This window comes from Perissodus microlepis, chromosome 3 (assembly GCF_051167445.1).
Source record: "Perissodus microlepis isolate ML-2025 ecotype Zambia chromosome 3, ASM5116744v1, whole genome shotgun sequence".
NCBI classification, from domain to species: domain Eukaryota; kingdom Metazoa; phylum Chordata; class Actinopteri; order Cichliformes; family Cichlidae; genus Perissodus; species Perissodus microlepis.
In genome coordinates, this window is record NC_140463.1 from 18,023,054 (window position 1) to 18,039,668 (window position 16,615).

General features: G+C 40.4%; 1 protein-coding gene across 1 annotated transcript; it reads right to left on the minus strand.

Moving 5' to 3' along the window:
• Positions 1–2,120: 2,120 nt before the first annotated feature.
• On the minus strand, positions 2,121–7,041 carry LOC146390292 (uncharacterized). The gene is made up of 6 exons (XM_084921137.1): positions 7,030–7,041; positions 6,721–6,956; positions 5,866–5,950; positions 5,526–5,758; positions 2,225–2,329; positions 2,121–2,151 (listed from the first exon to the last, which is right to left on the minus strand). The coding sequence occupies exons 1-6, from the start codon at positions 7,039–7,041 to the stop codon at positions 2,121–2,123; spliced, it is 702 nt and encodes a 233-aa protein (XP_084777263.1).
• Between the last annotated feature and the right edge of the window lie 9,574 nt (positions 7,042–16,615).

Sequence of the window (16,615 nt, forward strand, 5' to 3'; positions counted from 1 at the left end):
AATGTTTCATATCTCAAATCTAATACATAATCTGTTTGCTCATTAGCAAAAACAACCTGGGCAAGGTATATTAAAAAACAGAAGATTTGGTTCAAGGGGGGAGAAACAACACATAACATTTTGAAGAATTTTTTTCCCCAGATCTTGTTTTTGTGAGATAGGGTACTGGGTTTGACAACGTCTACCAGGACTGTCTGTTAGTAGGATAATACCAAAACTATCAATGTGAATCTGTAATTTTATATCTCTTTCTGAACATTTTGTTCCCTTTTTCATGAATTTCAGAAAAGAGGATAGAGAAGATTTCAAAGAAAAAAAATGTAAACAGATGCACACCTCTGTGAGATAGTCTGCCTTACGAAATAAAGTGACTTGAGATGAGATAGATGAGATAGCCTTTATTTGTCAGTTGCAGGTCTTTTGCCCACAACCGAGATGACAGACCTTGCCGACCGTACATACAATACACAAACATCACATTGGGGAGACAGGTCAGGCTAGGTAGCGAGGAAAAAAACATTGAAATGTGTAACACAAAAGGATAATACAGGAATGCACAGATATCAACACACCATAGCACAATAAACACAGACAAGCAACATGGGAAAGAGTTCCAGTGTGTACATCTGATCTGGGACCGCTGCAATCTTTCGACTGCGCCTCCAACTGACCCGATGTCCACATCAGAGGGGAGGTAAGCGTTGGAGGTGGCGCTGGATCCGGGGTAGGGAGGGTGATGCGTCGGTGAGTGCTTATCAGTATTAGTATATGTATGTGTGTGCGTGTCCATAGTTCAGCTGAGACAGTGTCCTTCACCCTGCCAGGCTAAGTAAACAGTCTTCCAGCCAACCCTGGTGGCCTTGCATGGAATGGGAAGGAACAGACTAAACACAGTCATTATCAGGGTGTTTTGTTCAGCTCCGGCCTTGCAGCTGGCGCCGAGAGGGTATCCGCATGAAGTGATGGTATTTTTTTACTTTAGTGCGAACAGCTCATATGAATTTCAAAGCAGTTCTACAGTCCAACACTGGTCTCTCAATCTCCCGTTGGAGAGCCGCGAGCTTCGCCATACTTACGTTCTGTGATGTTGTCATTTCTTGTGCTCAAGGAGCCAATTTCTGAGAACTCACGGCAGTGTGCCTCCCCGAGATGTCATCCAATTTTGCGCCCAGAGATGTTATTCCGAGCGAGCCCTTCCGAGATATATCCAGTCTGCAGTCAGAGATCTTATTCTGAGTATTCACAGCAGCCGTAGCCTCTCCAAGATCTTATCCGTGCTGACTCTATGAGCCCATTTTGAGAAACTCACGCCTCTCCCATCGTTCCAATCCCAGCGGGCAGCCTTGTGGGGGTTTGAACAGCCGGTTCCACTTTCTTAATTCTTCGATAAGCCAGGGCCAAGCCAACTCCGATCAGCCAGAACCCTGTTACCATGGTTCTGAATAGGTAGATATCTTCAGCACTCAGGCTCACCCAAGCCCAAACTTCTCGTTGAGAAAGGGGTGTCAATTGCATTTAGGGACCAGTTGATCCAATCCATAATTCCTCTTTTAGGTTTTAGAGAACAGACTGTGAGAGAATATTCCAGGGACAATACAAAAAAAACCCACGAGACTAGACAAGGACATAAGCAGGGAAGATAAGGGAGAGGAGAAAAAGTGCATCCGCCTCCTCCGAGAGCCAAAGAAGTTATTAGGGGACTGTTGTTCTGATTCTGTGCAATTCAATAGAATAGAATTGACAATGTAGTTATTGCCTGTGTAGGTTCTCAGTTATCCAGGTCATGGTAATCCAAAGAGCTTGAAAAGAATACTGACTGGACCTCTTTGAGTTTCTTGAAGATGTTTCACCTCAGAGATGAAACGTGAAACAAAGAAGTCCAGTTGCTTTTCTTTCCAAGCTTCTCAGAACGCAGCAATTTTTTAATCAAGCTTTCTTGATTGAAGAGAGTCCCAGCAGTGACGTCTGTCTGCAGGCAAAAAAAAACATGCACTTGTCCATAAAACTGCTGAAAACAGAAAGACTGAGCTGAGTTTTGAAACCAAACAAGAATAATCAAGGTAATTCATTTGACAGTTTGCCGACTCTACAGTAAAGCTGACCCACCTTGCTTTACTTCGTCATTGTTTGCCTTCTTCAGATGAACAGACCCTGCAGCAGAGACGCACACATTAAAAACTCCAGGCAACAGAAAACAAAGAGACGCGCACTGATATGTTCTTACAGAGCCTTGTAGAAAGCCTTCTGGGCCATCATGTGCTCTCTGAAGATATTGATGGCTTTAAATACATCCATATGATCCTGATTCTCCTTTATCACCTTTTTGTACCTGTGTCACAGAGAGAGAAAGAGGGAGTAAAAAAAGGCTGTTTGTTGTCATCACAAGGAGAAAAGCAAAACACAAAAGCTCAAAAGTTGATAAGCAGAGATGGTACACTAAGAAAAAGGAAAATTGGGACATTTAGGATCTCACTGTGGTTCCTTTCTGCATCACTGTTCACCCTTCAAAAGGACGAGGGACATAATCAGCTCTGTTTGTCTGTCTAGTGTCCACAGTTTTCAAGACATCATGTCCAAATTTTGTGTGATGGTAGCAGAGGTGGGCAGTGACACATAATCTGATTACTTTTTTCAAGCAACGAGTAAAGTAAGGGATTACTATTGCAAAAAAGTAATTAGATTACTGTTAATTTCTTGTAAGAACTCTGCATTACTGCGTTACTGAACCGTGATTTTGTTTGTGAGAGTGTCTTATGACAATTACGTACGAGCGTGCGACGTCCGTGGCAACAGCTGTGCGCAGATCAACAATGAATAATATGGAGTGCAGGAGAGAGTATGAGCATGCAGCGTTTAAAGCGTGGAAGTACTGACATTACTTTGAGTTTGATTCCATAAAAAGTGACAAAAACATTAGTGTCCGCTGTACACTCTGCGTGGGAAGAAAACTTTTTTTCACAGAGAAAAATTAAACTTCAAATCTGAGCAAGCACTGAGCACGCTGCCACGGGCAAATTCACACAGATCCTCCCACTGACATGACCTCTGCGGCACCGGGCAAACCTCCACCTCCTGCTAAACATGTGACAGTAGATTTAAGAGTGACAGAATTTAGTGCCGCTGAATCTTTGACTTTATTTATTTTTTGCTGTGTTTTACTCTCATCTGTTTGAAAGAGTGAGTGTAAACACAAAAGTTATTTTATTTGCTGGAATATGCAGAGAATTGGTTTAAATGTTAAAGATTTTCTTCCAGTCAGAGAATGTTGCATATAACTTAATATTTGTGCAATGTGCATAAAGTTAAAAGATTAAAACAAGTTTTAAAAGGAGACTTTTTCATTTCATTACCTTTTATATGATGGATTATTAGAAAAAATAGAACTGGGCTTAAAGATCTATTGCTTTATTACCTATTCAGGTTGTGTATCATGTTTTTAAAAAGTAAGTAAGTAACAAATTCCCTTTGAAAATAAGTAATCAATAAAGTAACGGGATTACTTTCTTGGAGAAGTAATAAGCACTCAGGAACTAATTACTTTTTTTAAGTAACTGGACCAACGCTGGATGGCAGACACCAATAACAGCTCGAGACATTTTAACTTCAATTTAAATCAGTTCAAAATCAATCAAGGTCACACCAAATATGAAAATTAGTAAAAGCTTTATATGACCTGCTTCACAACCATGTACTTGTCACGGCGAGTAGAGTGAGTCGTGTGGAAATATTAAAGGAGGATCCAGTCGCAGGCACTCGTGAAGGTGAGGTGGTTTATTGAACACAAAATGCAAATAGAGAAACAGCAAACGGGACTGAAGACTATTTAAACTGAGAACTACTAAACTACTGAACACAAACCAGGACCTGAACATGAAGGTGGATGAGCAGCGGTAAATGACGACAGCCAGCAGGGAGAACACACAGATGACGCATGATGGACACTACTACAACAGAAGACACGACTTAAATACACTCAGAGAAACACAGGGAGATTACACGCAGGTGGGAGTAATTAACGAGATGAGACAAGGGAGGTAAAACTGAACACACTCACATGAGACGCAGACCTTCACAATAAAACAGGAAACAAGAAAACACGACACAAAGACGCAGACTCGACACTGACAGACAGAATATAACACATGGAACCTGAACTATACTAAACGTGAGACACAACCGAAGAACAAACCCTTAAACATGAATAAACAGAAACATAGAATTCTAATAATAATCAACAAATCACAAAGGTAACAAAACGATCATTCAAGAATAAACCAAAACATAATAAACTCAGCAGGCTGGGTCGAACCGACCCAGAACCGTGACAGTACTAGTCCTTGAGATTAGTAATAACTTAGTCTTGACCTTCATTGTTAGAACCGAAGGTAAAACCTGACCTCGAAAAAACAAATTTCAAGAAACCATGTCGAGTAATGTCACACATGAAACGGCAGAGAGAGCTGTGCAACACACTTTATTTTTCACTATGATGCTCTATGATGATGCTATAACTTCACAAATATATCTTAAAAGCTCGAGTTTTTACAGCTTATAGAAGCCAAAGATGGGTGAAGATAACGCAATCCCCATTTTAATAATGATAATACAATATGATTTCAGCACATTGTATTAAAGATATCAACATTTAGATCTTATGATCAGTTTAGTTGCTTTGTGATTACTTCTTCTGATTTTCCACCTCCGTTCATTTCTATCTCTGTTGGTCTCTTTTATATGTCTTAGGAATTTCATAGATATTTATTGGTTATCATAGGTTGTATTTGGCTATTTTGAGCCTCTTTTGTTTCTTTTTTGTGTTTGTTTTTTCTTTTCGGTGGTTTTCTGTCTTATGTTGGTTGTTGTTTAATGTCCTTCTGATCATTTGTGTCTCACTATTGTTGCCTCCATCATCAGTTTTTGGTTGCTTCATCTCTGTGTCTCCAGATGTTTTTTTGTTGCTTTGTGTCCATTTTTTCTTTTTGGTTGTTTTGCGCTCTTAATTAATTTTGTTGATAATTTACTGTCTCATTATGACACATTTTGACAATTTAGTGACTTTTTTGGTTGTTTTACATTTTTCTGTATCTTTGTGGGACCCTTTGTCCCTCTAATTCTATTCATTTACTTGTCCATGATGTTTGTACAGTATGTGTAAATACGAGGGCAATCCCAAAAGTAAGGTCTCTTATTGTTTAAGAAATACACAAAAACATTTATTACATCATTTTAAAGCTGGATGACTTATTTATTTTTCTACATAATCGCCATTTCGGTCGATGCATTTTTGTAGACGCTGTGGCAGTTTTACAAAGCCCATGCCATAGCCGCTCGCGCAGTGCGCGACTGTGTTTTGGGACCAAAGGGGGTATTGTTGTTTGACTTTCTGTCTGTTGGGACCACAATAAATGCTGACAGATACTGTGAAACACTGGAAAAACTAGAAAAGAGGAATGCTGAGCAAGGGCGTAGGCATTCTGCACGACACCGCGTGTCCAAACGTTGCCCATCAAACTGTTGTGATCTACCTGTTTATCCAGGCGACCTCATGCAGACTGTCTTTGCTCCACTCCTGGTAGAAGCTGTTAGTCATGGACCTGGAAATCAGTAGCTCTTCAAGCAGTTCTTGAGCCAGGAAGTAACGTAGACAGGGCCGGGCCGACAGAGCCACTAACCAATAAACCGGCTCCTCCAAAACCACAGAGTGGTACAGTTTGAGAGGATAATGGAGCCACTGTGGGGGAGGTGAAGCCAGGAGGCTCTGAAGGACAGGACAAAGTGAATCACAATTAATTTAATTCATTTTGCATGATCTGTTTTTTTTAGTGGTGTGTTTTTCTTTTGACTGCTGCAGGAAAATGGTTTCACCTGGTTTGTGCTGCTGTAGCGTTTAAGTGTGTCCAGCAGCAGTGGCCTAATGTTGTCAGTCTCCTCTAGATTACGAATCAGGACCGGCAAGAAAAGTCATGACATTGTGGTTTGGGAACAGCTGTGTGAAGGACCAAAAAGCTCTCCAGAGAGTGATCCGTACAGCAAAACGCTGCTGCAGGATTGCTCTCCCCCCGCTTCAGGACACCTACACCAGGAGATGCCGGACTAGAGCAGCGCAGATACTGAAGGACCCGTCCCATCCTGGCAACAAACTGTTCCAACTTCTGCAATCTGGTAGAAGGTTCCGCATCATCCGGGCAAGGACAGAGAGACTCAAGAGGAGCTTCTATCCCCAAACCATCCGGGCCCTAAACACACACACACACCCGCCCTCTCACATCATCTATAATTGACTGAGACAGGACTCTCTTCCAGACACTCTAAACCCAGGCACAATGTACATTCCAAATTCTTTTAATTTTAAATATGTTTATATTGTCTATCCTGTAAAATAGTCAGATGTCTATTCTTATTAATGTACAGAATTCACCTGCTTGCTGCTACTACTGCACATTCACCCAATGTATATACTATATATATATATATATAATGTTCTTCCCCTATCCCCCCCCCATTTTTGCACATGTCGAGGAGCATGGCAGGTTATATTTCACTGTGTGTTATACTTGTATAACTATGCATGTGAGACAAATAAAGAACCTTGAACCTTGAAAAGTCAAAGAAGGAGCCGAAGTCTGAAAGTCTATGAAAAGAGCTGGTCTGGAAAAAGGTTGTAAGAATTTAAAACATTCACAGCCGCTGATTCTGGGATAAACATGGTGACCTCATACCTCCAGAGTGCTTCTCACTCGGGTCAAATACAGCGCCTCCTGCTGCATGAAGCTGGAGTAGCACTGCTCTGTCACATGACCAGACCGCAGCTCTCTGAGGAAGGAGTACGAGTGGAGGATCTCCTCTGCTAGTGCATCGCTTTTGCTCCAAAGGACATCAAACAAATCCACGCCAGGGGCAATACCTGAGTGAGCAGGCGGGACACTAGTGAACGTACCTCTAAAGCTGCAGTTCCTCTAATGGCCACTAGGGCCATGAACACACAGGTGTGCAGTAGCGGTTTTTGATACGGGTGACACGGTCGGTTGCCTGGGGCGGCATCGTGGTGGGGGGGCGGCATCACGGGCATCGGCCAAAATAAATAAATAAATTGCTCGTACTCATGCTGCCCCGACATCAGCCAGCGCATATTGGGAATGGTACAGGCACCGATCGGTTTTCTATCGCCCATTTGCTGGGAGTAAGGGCGCCCTCCGTTTGCGAGGTGCGCCTGCTGCTTGCGGCACAGGGAGGAGAGGGCGGGGCGGCGGGGGATTCACTGGTTGGCTGGAGCGGCATCTAATAACCAACTCGCAAAATAAAACAAATCAACAAACAGGAAAACACCAGACATTATGATACAGACTTATAATTTGCACCAATGTTTTATGGAAATTCTATACACAAAAAGTGAGCGCGAGAGCCCTCGGTGCGCCTGCTCGCTGCTGAAGTCAAAGTAAACTTTATTGTCATCTCCGCTACATACAGTCCAGTATATAGAGAGATGAGACGACGAGGCTCCAGTTACAGCAGTGCAAGTAAACAAACAATAAATATAAGAAGAGTAAGAAAATAAATATACACTCTAGGACTCGGGGTAAAGGGATCAATAACAATTTAAAATTTATATTTTGATGATTTAATGTCTCACACACAACCCGTGGAAAGGGGTTCATAATGTTGTAAATCCAAGCCCATTATGTATTCATGATTTGAATCCTGGGTTGTGTGAAATCCCAGAAATAAACCTTAGACAAAGTTAATCTGTGAACTAAGGTGTAGGTCTATTAGGTTATGTTGTGGTGATCCTCGAGTTGGGGGATTTGTGTTCATACTGGAGTCCAAAATTAAAACCAATGGAAGATGGACAAGAAAAGGTCAAAGCCATCAGGTGCTCAGTTTAGAAAAAAGGAGAAACGAGCAAGGAACATCCACGAATACATCACAAAGATGGCCCCAACTGACAGCGTGCTCAGTGAATACCTCAGGCAGCAGAAACCCAAGAAAGTGGAGGAAGGCGAGGAACCATCATGGAAGGACAGGCCCCTGCACGGTATGTACCACTGGCAGATAGAGGAGGTGGCTGATATCCAGAAATCCTACCAGTGGCTGGACAAAGCTGGACTGAAAGACAGCACGGAAGCAGGCAAGACCCCAGGTGCAGGCTGTGTAAAGATGCTATATGTATATATATATATATATATATATATATATATATGTGTATATATATATATATATATATATATATATATATATATATATATATATATATATATATATATATATATATATATATATATATATATACATACGACTGTTGTCGTAATTATAATATGTAAATTTGAGTGGTGCATCCAGGGTGGATGGATCGTAGCCATTGGCTAACGACCGGGAGACAGCGCATAAGAAGACACCCCCCTGGACGGCCAGTCATTCATCCTCGGCCCAACCCAACCGGCAGACCGTGTGTTTCACTATGTTGGTTTAATGTAGGAGCATGTAGGGATGGACCGCCTTTTTGTTTGATTCGTTTTCTCCTGTTTTTGTTAGGTAGGGAGGAAAGTAATTGTCTTTTGGTTTAGTTCTTTTGACTAGGTAAGTTGTATTTACTCCTGAGATAGGCTACCTTTTGTTTGTTGTTTTGGCCTTGGGTTCACCCCGAAGTTATAATTCGCTCCCTTCCTTTGTTTAAATTCAGTCATTGTAAATAAATCACTGTCACAAAGTATTAATTGTGTGAAGTGCTGCTTGGGGTTGGACGGGGATGGATCACCCTTTATGTTGTGGTCTGGCCGCGCCTAGACGGGCCATAACTCTCTCTCTCTCTCTCTCTATATATATATATATATATATATAGACATATATTTTATATATTTCCCTGAAGGAAAACGCAGCATTTTCTGAAGGCTGATCTGAAGGCAGTTTGGACCACAGTCACTAACAACACCATTGGTAACACACTACACTGTAATGTATTAAAACACTGCTGCTAAAGAAGGCACATGTTCAGGCCCACCTCGAGTTTGTCAGCGAACGTCTAAATGATTCAGAGAAGGCTTGGGAGAAAGTGCCGAGGTCAGACCAAACTAAAATCAAGCTCTGTGGCTTCAACTCAACTCCCCATTTTTGATTATGATTCAAATAACACCATCCTCACAGTAAAGCATGGAGGTGGAAACATGCTTGCATAAATCATCTAGTTGGCGTTTTTCAGTTTTTTATGCTTGAAAGATTCACAGAAAATGTTGAGTGTCTTAACAAACAAATAAAACAAATGCTGTGAAAATGGTCCTTTAGATGGAAGGAAGCAAAGCTAAACACAAAGCACACAATGGAGGGCGAGTGATAAGTGATAAACAGAGCGGAGGCAGACTTGACAGGATTGGGAACTAAATTGAGAAAGTAACTCAGGACTACAAACATAAATACATAAAACAGGAAGCAATGAGAAATAATAATAAACTGAACAATGTAGAACCAACCAAACCCACACTCCGTGACACATGATGAGTGTACCTAACCACACTTTTTAAGCAAGCCAGGAAAAATGGAACTCCCTGACAACATCTGTGCCGCCACCGAGAAGATGTCAATTCACAAAAGGGCTCTTGCCACATCTGAAGGGAATTACTAAACCACCATAAAGGTGAAAAAGAAAACAGTAAATGCTGAAGTACAATGTAATCACAAAAAGGTGTACAATTAAGTTTTAAATTCCAACACGTTGTCCAATCAGTGTTGAGTTTCAGCTTCAGGTCACAGAAATAATCCATGTTGTTTCAATTTTTAAAAAAAAGACAACATTCATGTAATGAAATTAAAAACACGAGTTCAGCCACTACTGTAGGCCACTTATCTAAAATAAGAAATATTATATAAAGTATTTAAAACTATACATTTTCAGAAGTTCACTGAAGGAGTTCCAGCAGGAACGCATAAGATCAACTCGAGGTTCAGAATCTTCCCCAAGAATATTTTAGCATGCAGACTGGAGCAGCCAGGGATCGAGTGCTTGTCCTGCTACTGGTTAACCACTGATTAAATGTAGAGTGATGTATAAACACATAGGCTATCTGACATGACCAGTTGGGGATGACTGGATTTTACATGTCAATATAATGCATTCACTTATAAAATATATAAATGTGAAAGTGTATAATTAACACACGTTAATAGAAGAGGTATTACAGTTGTAGTCAGACATTTGCATACATTTCTCATGGAAATGAATGTCATGGTAATTTGGTGCTTTCTTTGAACTTTATTTTTCAGGGTCATATGCTTGTACAGCATACATCTTTAATGACTTTTAAACCAAAAGAAATTCATTTTCAGAGTTCTCTTTCCGGTCCCTGATGAATGATAACCAACAATATCACCATATGTAAACATAGATGGGTTTTTGATGACCTGGACCAGTTTCTTTCTTTGTAACCTGAGAGCAAAACTCTTAAATCTCTCACACACTTAGACTACATTGTCCCTCTGTTCAGCACTTTGGTTGACACTTGATATCTTTTAAACGTGCTGTACAAATAAAGCTGACTTGACTTGATTGTTGTGCCTTTGCTAATGTGGGCAGCATGTTTATCAGCAAATGAGAAAAACCACAGACTCAAAACCTTTCTGTTCAACAACTGTGAACAAGTTTAAACAAAGTATTTAAAACTATTTAAGCATTAAAAACTTAACCTTGAGACGATCCAACAATAAAATACTTTGTATGTAAGCTACAAACCTCAGATATATCAGTCTCAGAGGAGGACATATCTGAGCTGCATGATATAACTTTGCAGGGGTGTAAAGTGGGGTCATGCTAACAGTGTGCTAAAATTTGACTTACATCCACCAAGGTCCTTAAGGCTAACTTAATACTTTATTGGCAAAAAGTTGACAAAAAGCCTTAGAATTTAGAAACTATGACTCTTCCAGGTGTGGTGTCTGAAGAGGTGCCAGACGTACAGACACTCTTCATTTGAGTATGAATGCAGATATTGTGTTTAAAAAAAATAACCTAGTGAAGGCTGATGAATTGGAGCAATTTATTTACTTGAGCAAAAGTAAAAATGTACAGACTGTGAAATCGACTCAAAGTATGAAAGTGAAAAGTAGCTCAATGAAGGAAAATTCTACCATTGATTTTTATGCAAAGGTAACCGGGCCTTTTTATTAGGATTCATCTCTTTCATGAACAGGAAAATATTCTTCTTGGATGATTTTAATAGGAGAAGTGCAATAGCTGCTGATGTATGGGTGAAATACATTTATATCTATACATAAAGAAGACCTCATTACTTACCTACCTGAGCTCAGATAGATTTTCCTATAGCAAACCTCACCCTCTCCTTTACATACAACCTTACTGACAATGCCCTGATCCTTTTAAGCCCTGAAGCTTAAAAAATACAAAAAGCCAACATTTGAGTGACACTCAAGATACAGAGAATGTTGTAGCTGTTGAAATGTTCCTGTTGTTGGAATGTGGACCTGCTGCTGGAAGTTTTACCAGTGAGTAACTGGAGCTCTCTAAATGCATGGACTTTTCAGCGTCACTCTGAGACAGGATATTTCAAATTTTAGAGATTTTGCACAAATGGAAGAAAGCAGTCTTAAACATTTGTTTAATATGTGCATTGAAGGACATGTCCTGGTCAAAAATGACTCCAAGGTTCCTCACTGCGTTACTGGAGGCCAAGGTAATGCCATCCAGAGTAAGAATCTGGTTAGATACCATATTTCTAAGATTTTCAGGGCCGAGTACAATAACCTCAGTTTTATCTGAATTAAGAAGCAGAAAGTTAGCAGCCATCCAGGTCTTTATGTCTTTAAGACCTTCCTGCAGTTTAACTAATTGGTGTGTGTTATCTGTGACATGGGGTTAGATGAGTAATTTGTTTGATAATTTTATTAAATTCATGAAATTTTATTCAGTTAATTAATTTATAAAGCAACAAACTATTTCTCACGGCTAAAAGATGACATACTAAATTTCTGATATGCCATGTCCTCTCCAGCTTATGAGTTATCTGCTGTAATGGAATTTTCTGTTCATAAAGTCTGCAGCACGGTGTGGTCAAGCTTTTTAATTACTGCAGGCAGAAATTGAAACAGACATCAAACGTCACAGTTATAAAGTGAGGAGAGCACTCCCCTTGGGATGTCTCAGCTCTTCTTTTATACCCTCAAGAACAACTCACTGTATCCTCTCAGTTACAATACGTGCTTTCCCAGCAACAGCCCGCGGCCTCCCTGGGAATTTTCATACAGTGAGTCAGCAGATAACATAGTTAAGCAGGCTACACCAGTTCATATTGACCCATACGTCCTTCACCTAAGAAATAAAAAGGCTATGTACGTATGTATCTAACCACCTAAATCTTAGTGTGAAAAAAAACCTAGAATTTTGCCATCACACTGCTTTAGGCTACGTGTTTGAGAATTATACCACGGAGTCTGGTACTTCTGATTTGAGGCCTTATTTGTCACCGGAGCTACAGTATCCAGAGTCGTACGTAGTGAGGAGGTAAAATTATTAACAAGATGATCGACCTCTGTTGGAGTAGCGTTCAGATAGCTGCTCTGCTCTATGAGCATTGAAGATGATAACAGTGGGTGGATTACATTCTTAAACGTAGTTACAGCGCTTTCAGAAAGACATCTACTGTGATAAGGTCTACTCTCCACTGCTGTGTAATCAATTATTGTAAATGTAAATGTTATCAGGAAATGATCAGACAGGAGAGGGTTTTCAGGAAACACTGTTAAATGTTCAGTTTCTATGCCATATGTTAAAACAAGATCTAGAGTGTGATTAAAGTGGTGATGTGGCTCGGCTGCAGGGGATGGGTAGAGCAGCGGGTTCAGGTTGTGGTGCCAGGGAAGGCTGGTTTTCACAGCATCATCTAATCATGTCTTCCCATTTCAGTATCAGCCGGGCTGGAGAGGAGAGAGAGAGCTGCTGGAGCAGAGAGCCATGTGTAGAGTGTGGACCACTGTGCTCTGCAAAGTGCTGAAGTGCAGAGTTAACCATGAAAAACAAAACAGAACACTGTGAATAAAACAAAAGGAAAACGCAAGAATCGGAGTCGCGTTTGGTCCTTTGGGTCTACAGGTGATTAGAAAGAAGAGGTAGAAAGTATGTTTTGTGACTATTTGACTGCAGGCCTTATTTGCAGACTCCACGAGACATGGAGGTGGGAAGAATCAGCCAGGTGAAACAAAACAACAAAACAAAATGTGCAATCACAATGTGAATTTCTGAAAAAGGCCCCCTTCAAAGTAAAATATGAAATTTTAAAAACCAAAATAACAGAGAGCCAGTCAAGACAATGACACGTTTCAGAAGCATCCAGAAACTTTTCTCCTCACCGTGGAGCGAGTTTTCAAAATAAAAGAATTCATGCAGGCTGAATGTGTCACGGCCCAGTGGATCAGCAGGGGCAGGACTCATTGCGGGTTCAAGCCCTCAGCCCACGCACCTGAGAAGAGTAAACACCTGAGCCTCATTTGCACTGTCAGCATTTAACCTGAGGGATGGCAGGTATTCATTGCAGGATCGTGGTGTGACTCGCGTCAGTGTAGCTTGGCTCTCAAAGTATATAGCACTTGTTCCTTCTTTGCCTTTGTTAGCGTGTACGTTCTGCATATAGATTCCCTGAACCCATCCCTGTGTTCCCTGATTCCTTGTTGTGAGTGATTGGAGAGTGGCTGGCAGCAAGCAGTGAGTGATCAAAGAAGAGCGATTGCTTTCCCCTTGTCCTCCCCACCTTGGATCCACTGGAGCCCATACTCCTGTCACCATTGTATACAGCAGTATTTCCTGCTATTAAATCCAGTTCTTTGTATTCTTCACGGCAAAGAAAGACTCAAGGCTCAAAGTGGTCAAACTCAAAAAAATATCTTTAATTTTACATATTCCGGAATATGGAGACTTAGCACACCCAGCAACGCCAGTTGAAGTCTGAAGCAAAAACAGCAAGCTTGGTCATTTATATTCTTCCTCTAGATCAGCGGTCCCCAACCTTTTTTGCGTCACGGACCGGTTTATGCCCGACAATATTTTCATGGACCGGCCTTTAAGGTGTCGCGGATAAATACAACAAAATAAAACTAGTACCGGTACCGAAAAAAAGAAAATTTATTCATAACACACGTGAAAAGACCCAGGAAAACCGAGTAAACGATAAAAACGATAACAAAATAACACTGAAAACCGATAAAAACCCTGAAAACTAAACATTTCACACCTGAGCCTCAAGTCTCGCGGCCCGGTACCAAACGACTCACGGACCGGTACCGGTCCGAGGCCCGGGGGTTGGGGACCGCTGCTCTAGACGTCCCACACACTTTAAGTTTTGATCAAACACTCTGCTTGGTTTCACTTTCTGGCTGCAGCTCCTATTTTCTCTGCAAAAGCATGCAGTTTCCTGTCAGTACTTTTTGGCACACACTGTGTTGGCCTCTCTTATACATAAAACAATATAATCAGCAAATAAGCACTAAGAATATATATTAAATACATGACAGTTCAGCCCCTTTTCGTCTTTTTTTAAAAGACGACATAAACCCTAATTTATCCAATTAAGTTTTACTTTCATGTGACAATAATAGCTAAAATATAACAAACATCAAGCTCTTAGACAGCACCTCACGTTTGCGCCGGGCTGTGAATTATTACCCCCCTTTTTAAGTAAAATCCCACTTCTAAACCCACTGTCTGTACATACACCTGGTGGAACGTAAAAAATTCCACTGTTATCATCACAAGCTCCAGAGTGCTGCGTGAGTCCTCAGCGAACTGTGACAGAATGCTTATGAAACACTCCTGGTGTGATCTGAAGCTGTGAAGAGATGGAAGAAAACAGATGTCAAAGACACACCTGGTTTTTTTTGCAAACTTACACTTAACTTAGAAGGCATTGGAATGAAAAATAAAACAACTAGACTAGAAAAAAGTAGAGACAATAATAGAGAAATAGCAAGACAACATTTTACTCTGTCCATGAAAATGAAAACTCAGTGAACTCCGGCATTGATGTCCAGTTTAGATATTTCTTCCCTTGCGCGTCCTGTTGAACCAACTTTACTTCTGTTTTAATGTTGACGTAAACGTTTTAACCTCTTTGTGAAGGTTTTTGGGTTGAATCGTCTTTTATAAATAAATTTCTTCCTTCTTCTGATGTTAAATCTAACCTTAAAATTCTAATTTGAGTTTAATGACTCGTGAATTAATGCTGATGTTATTCTTATAATATATATGCTCTTGTGATAGTGGATAGTGACTACTGAATAATGTCTCAAAGTGAAGAGTAACATCACTGATGTTTAAGCAGAAGCAAGACAACAAAATAAGAACAATGAGAACAGAGGGACGAGGAGGAAGAGATCAGTGGAGAAGTCTGCAAGATCCTGGAGGGAGGCGGCCACAGCTGGTGTACATCCTGGTAGTGTGTCGTTGGGGTGATGGGAGGTCTTAATCCCATAGAAAACCTGACACTAGAAGAGAAATCTTGAAACAGAGCAATAAGAGTAATAATGATCAAATTCTATGACGTTAAAGTGCAGAGAGACTTTATTGTAAGTGTTCCCTTTTTGATGTATCCATAAAAAGGGATCCACCATAAAGTTGTTGCCAAACATACGGCCCGGGGTCCAGAACTGTCTCATCAAAGGGTCCAATCCAGCCTGCGGGATGGCTGTGGAGTATTGCCGAGTAGGAGGGTTTAAATTCAGAATTTTTTTGGTTATATTTTGACCTTAAGAATGGATCACATCATGAGAGCCTGAACTGTTCATTTCTGTCTGAATTGCCGTCAGCCTTACAGCCTTCCTTCAACCAGCAACATTCTCCCATGACCTTGAACTCTGCACCAAAGTAAGTACAACATAAATCATTAAGTCATTTTAAATTAGCTGATTATTCTTTTTTCAGAACGTGGAAAAACTGAGACATATTTTTCATAAAGTATTTCAGACTATTTGTTACTTTCATACATATCAACATTTTAATAATTGATGAAACGGTGTAGTAGTAAAATAGTAGTAATAGTAATAGTTGCGGTCTGGCGTATGGGCTGAGTGGGAAATTATATATGCGGGCAGTTTGCATTCTTTCTGCACCATTTCATGGTGGATGGTGAAAATGAATTTAAATAAATGCTTTTTTAATGTTTTGAATAAATACGAATTAAGATTACGTGTTTTTGAGTATATAGTGTTGTCATAAGTATTGTCACGTTAATACATTAATCCTTAAAACAGACGGTATTTGAACCTTTGCACATGGCACAGTGACATGAATCTGTTTAGATTTGTTGTTCACACAAAAGACAATCTTGTTTTCTTATTTATATCTAGAAGGTTTATATACAGCACGCTGTGCACCTGCAGGGTCCACCTAATGCAGATAAATCAGCTTTAAATTAACCACAGACCTCTCTGAGGTAATCATCTAAAATATATTTCTTTTTATGAGGAGTACTTTTGTGTTTAATATTTGTTTATTTTTGAAAGTTACGATGCAGAAGTTAAAGTACTGTGCTGTACACAGCGTCACATATGCACTGTTTTTCCATTTGAACGTCACAGATTGTTAATCCAGCAGCTCTACATGCTCTGGATCTACATCCCTCCCCCC

Coding starts and splice junctions, on each gene's coding strand:
- LOC146390292 (XM_084921137.1), bottom strand. Junction 5,759..5,865: donor GCTACAGCAGCACAAACCAG/GTGAAACCATTT, acceptor CCTGTCCTTCAG/AGCCTCCTGGCTTCACCTCC. Junction 2,152..2,224: donor AAGGCTTTCTACAAGGCTCT/GTAAGAACATAT, acceptor TCTCTGCTGCAG/GGTCTGTTCATCTGAAGAAG.